At 36.9% G+C, this 5,392-nt stretch overlaps 1 protein-coding gene across 1 annotated transcript in view; it reads right to left on the reverse strand.

Moving 5' to 3' along the window:
- Nucleotides 1–4,290: 4,290 nt before the first annotated feature.
- LOC103769393 (palladin-like) overlaps nucleotides 4,291–5,392 on the reverse strand; it is a 33,143-nt gene continuing 32,041 nt past the window's right edge. Inside the window, exon 8 of the mRNA XM_008936584.1 lies at nucleotides 4,291–4,637. Within this exon, the coding sequence (XP_008934832.1) occupies nucleotides 4,291–4,637 (347 nt within the window). The remainder of the gene's footprint in view (nucleotides 4,638–5,392) is intronic.

Genomic DNA, 5,392 nt, shown 5'->3' on the forward strand with positions numbered 1-5,392 from the left:
CCATGCCAGCTGTGGCAACCTCAGGTCTCTGTTTGTACCCCCTGTTGTGGGCCAGGTCGTGTCGTTTGTGGGATCGTTGGGGGTGGCATCGATCATGTCTGAGCTTGTTGACCTGTTTGTACCCCCGGTGGTCATTCATATCGTAACATTCATGTCTACAGTACAGTCTGTGTATTGGTTCATCTCCCTGCTGGTGTTATCATTTTTGTTGGGCCTGGTCATTGGCAAAACACGAATGCAGACTGAAGTGAGAAATAATTACATTCAAGAAATAGTATCACTTTCACCATCAGGATATACACAAGTGTTTTCAGTTAGGGGAGTTCTATCAACTGTCAGAGTAGTAAAATTGATGCATAACAACCAGGTTAACTTCTTAACTCTACAAAATAATTTTAATCTCATCTTTTCCTTATTGATATAACCTGCTTGATGTATTTTTGTTTATGATTAATTTCTTCTTTGTGTTATTTAAAAAAGAAGACTTTTGAAAACATGAAAAAAACATCTCAGAAAAAACAGGCAACAATATAGCTGTGCCTATGAAGGAAATACTGATTATCAAAAACTTCATAAACTGTAAGAAATCATATTTTACTGCTTTGAACTTTTAACAAGTATTCTTTTTACAAAATCAATACCCATCTTTCATTTTCACTGAAAAAAAACCAGCTATCAATGAGAACTGTGTGAGATGGAATTCAAGAATATAGTCCATTTATCTTCTTCATAGCACATACAATGCATGTCCCTGCAGAACTACTCACAACAACAGTAAAATAAAAAACGTTTATCATTCTACAGGGGCAGGTATTGCTGTGTTAATTTTAAAGATGTCAAACATGTCACCTCCTACTGGCTTCTTTTGAGTTTATGCTAATAGTTTAACTCTAGAAAGAAGGCTATCAATACCTACAGTACCTGCTCTCTGCATCTGCAAGGGAAAACCATGGAATAGACCAACTCTCACTAAGCTAATAATCTTTCTGTTTGTTGTATGTGACAGACTGGAACAACACTCCAACACAAATCAGATAAAACACTAGCTCTCTGAAGAGAAGCTCTCTGCTCAGGAAATTCTGCCACCACACTGTAGTCACACTGGGTCTGTGAAGCTTGAACTGATGGCTTGTTACAAAGCCAACTAACATTACATAGGTAGGTATGTCCAGTAACAATATGAAGACCATCTTCTTTTCTGTTCCTGCTTTAACAGACACATGGAAAAATAATAATAATACTAAGCCACTTGAAAGGAAGTTCTTTTGAAACCATGGACATACCATATGCAGTTCTGCAGAACAGCAGAACTCAGTCTGCCTTTTTTTGCAGACAGTCAGACTGAGGATTCTGAGGGGTTTAAGGCAGAACTTCCACACGTGGGCTACATACTGAAATTGATATTAATACTAATTTTGCCTAATTTTGAAAGATGCAAAGTATCTAAAAATACCATACATTTATGGGGACACTTCTGAAAGCTCACCTATGAGTTACACCAATATTGCCTGGAAAAGTCCAATGCACACTTATAGCTCAAGCTCCTCAGCTAGATTACAGCAGCAGAGATCATGATTGCAGCAATATGGGTGGGTTTTTTCTGCTGTCTCAGTTAAACAGTTCTTCCTCTCTTGTCTACATAGACTCACGTTGCAAACACAGCATGACAGAATATTGTGCCTTTCAACCTTGTGCCTTTACTGCCTTCTAAATTCCATGTTAGCAAAATATTGGGTACTGGCAGCTTTTCTGGTTAAACCTATATAATACACAGAATTTTCTGGGAAAACTATATCACATTATACTCTGGTTTAAATATTTTCAGTACCGGACTGAAGCAACAACTACTATTATGGCTTAAGGATTACTTCAGTTTCTGTAACCACAAACTGAGCATTTTGTAGGGCTTTAAAAACATTTTTTAAGCCTGAAAACAACTACAGTAACATTCTGCAACATTAGGTCTTGCATTCGACAAAATTGTGATAAATGGTCATTTACAGATATTGATTGCAGCTGCATTGCCAAGGTTCAAGAATACTTCATACTTCAGGAAGTTACTCAGTTTCTCCTTCTTGTTAAACCCAAAATAATTTAAAAAACAACCCACCAGACAAAACCAGTCCATCATACCCAAACTCTGCAACTACTTCCAGTGTTGGCTGAATAAAGTATTTTCAAAGAGTTCACAGATAAACCTGTCAAGTAATTTCTGAGGTAAGATAAGCTTGGAAAGAAAAGGCTCTCTAGGAAATTTAAAACCAGAGTTAGTCTTCATAAAAAAATAAAATTCACTACTGATATTCAGAAGCTTCAAGCTTTCTACAGAGCTAACATTACTTTAAATGTTTAAACAAAAAAATTTTAAAAAAATATAATAAACATATTTGCTTTTATGTCATTGCTGCTTCTATCACCAAATACTAATCCTCTGTGGACAGATACACCTCCATAGATAAGTTCTATTCAAGAGGGATCACTCTTATGGTTGAAATAGCTACAATGCTACTCAGCTAATTTTAATGCAATTATTTTGTTAGATTGGACTCTGGATGCAGTTTCCCAAATGCCAAAAGCTGATTTCAAGTCTCTGCAGCCAGACGTTCCTTTTCACCCTTTCCTTAACACCCTTTCCTATGCTGTCACTATGCTTGGGAGCAAAATACTTGGCTGAGGGGAAGGCAAGATTTCCATTTCTGACACCAGCATAGACAGACTGGCCTTGGCCAAGCAAAACATGTATCCTGCCTGCAGTCAAGATCAGTCTCTTGCACACCACGTCTTGTTAACGGCAAAATATAGGACTCAAGTGCAATTGAACTGGGGATTCTAAGGTCATCAGTTTGGACATCAACAATGAAAAGGATTCTCGCAATAGCATCCTTCTCTTATGTGTACCTCTGTTCACATGTTGACTCTAAGTTTAAAAACTGAACAAATTTTGCACAAGTAGCAGTGAACGTTATACAATGGGAAGCCTACTACAAAGCCTTCTCATCTTTATTTAGCGCAAGCTGACTTCTGGGAAAGAAAGCTCTGGAGTGAAACTTACTTTTTACTGTTCTGGTGAAGCTGCTTTCTCCTTTCTTTACAAATGGGTCTTGCAAAAGATGTGCTGCATACAGGACCACCTGGCTCACTCTACATCACATATCTGGAAGCTGCCATCCTCAGCAACCTCCCTTCCATTTACGCAGTCACCACCATATAGACTATTATTCCACCACTCTGTCTTTCTGCTTCTTCCACTGCTAATTCTCATCTACAACAATTAGAGACTGCTTAGAATGATCGAAAGCAACAAAAAGAAAAAAATATGGTGAGTGCAGAAAGGGAATGCTGTTGGCTTGCTGCCTCAAGCATGTGGTTTTGTGTGTTTAAAATCAGTATGGTTGCTGAAAGAACAGCATTTTTATATTTTGCAAGCTCTCCTGTTAAAACATGTAATTAAAGTAACTGACCTTCCTAAGCTTGAAGACCATATTTCATGCTTCTTCTAAAACACACTTTTATAATTAATAATTCCTTCTGATTATTGATGCAAATGAAATAAAATAGCATTTTAGTTCCTTTGTCATACTTCAAAAATTCTTGAGGGAGATGAAAAAGAGGAGTCTGTGCAAGTCTAAAATCAGGCTGTAAGTCAGCCGTCAGTGTAAGGTCACTCTTACATAACTAAAGTACCACCAACATAAGGTAAAAATGTAACTACCTTTTTTTCTCCACTTATTTCTTTCTCCTTTCCTTGAGCTTTTAATTTTCAGATTTTTAGCCATAAAAGAACCATTGTTATCTGGCTGACAGCAGAATAAGTTACATGTTTCTATATAAATGTAATGTAAAAAGTACCAGGAACATTACACACCTGGTATCTAGTGGTTACACAAAACTAAGAAAAATTCAAGTAAAGAAAGCGAACCAGCATTGAAATAGGAATAACTTGCAAGAATCCTATGGCCCTATGACATTTAGGTACAGTGACTAAGAATAAAAAGCACAGAGCATCAGCCACGACCACTTTTTTTTTTTTGTGACTTTACCTTAAATCTTGCTATAGAATTTTGTATGTATAATGTACTTCCCTTTGACGTAGCACTGTGAGAGAAAACACTGTTCTTTCTCATATTCAGCACTTTGGCACATAAATCACAGCAGTGAGAAGATTGTTCAAGAGACAGGCACAGTCATTCCCATTATTTGTCTAACACTAAACTGCTCCAGGAAAAAAATTTGCTTTCAACAGATATCAAGTTTATATGAAACAAAAAAAAACCACAAACAAACAAATACTCACAACTTCGGTTTGGCAAGCACAGGTGGTGGCTCCTTTGTGGGTGAAAGCAAGGCACATGGTGATGGGATGGATTTATCATCATTTGGCTTGCTGTTAATCATTCCATTTACTCCATGAATGGGATGGATACCATTTGTTTCTTCCTCAAATGAATTGAGCTGTAGCTGAAGGGCTGTCACACCAGATCTCAGTTCAGTGTTGTTTGCTTGATGGGTCTCTGCATATTTCTTAGGAGGATGCTCAAGAGAACTAATTTCAATTGGAGGAAGTGGTGGGAATTGATGGAGATCATTAGTGTTGGATTCTCTCGTCAGTGATTCATGATTAGAACTTTCTGAGTTGGCTAAAAGAAATCAAAAAGACTGTCTTTCCAACAAGTCATAAAGTACACAGTAGATACATGCTATATTTTCTGTTTATTGCAAGTGAGATTTCTTTGGTTCTGTGCAAGTATTTTTCTGACCTCCTGTTGATAATTTATGCTGAACTAGTTACATGATTAATTTTCTGAATTTGCCCCATGCAAAAGGCACAGTAAGGAACCTTATGGATCTCTCTATATCTATTTCAGGAATCTAGCTTTTAACTGAGATTGGCAAGTATGGACAGTACCTGGAGTGGCATTTTCTCTTCCTGGAGTCTCAGCATCATTTGAGAATAAATAATTTTAAAATGCCACAGGGTGTATGTACACATGGCACATTTGCAACAGCAGTGGGGTTAGTGCATTCCACAACAATATCCATGCATATATATTACAAAGCTAAATATATGTCACAGTTTTTGTTTTACAGAAAGCATATATCACCTTAGGGAGCATACTTTAATCTGCTTTCAATTTGCCTCTCCTGCCATCTAGTCTCAGAATACTAATGCTTAAAAATCTGCCAGGCGTCTGCCAGACACTTTAAAAATTGTTTTTTACATTAATAAAAATATTAAAAAAGGAAATAAGCCAAAAAAACCCATTCAGTTTGCTTTATATGAATGCTCCATGGTTGACAAAACCCCTGTGTTACAGCAGCCTTTTTCTACAAGAGAAACAGACCAACAACTGCACAAGTAAATTATTTATCTAAGATCTTTGATTAAAAATGA

The sequence above is a fragment of the Merops nubicus genome, unplaced genomic scaffold (assembly GCF_000691845.1).
Source record: "Merops nubicus isolate BGI_N331 unplaced genomic scaffold, ASM69184v1 scaffold16283, whole genome shotgun sequence".
NCBI lineage: Eukaryota > Metazoa > Chordata > Aves > Coraciiformes > Meropidae > Merops > Merops nubicus.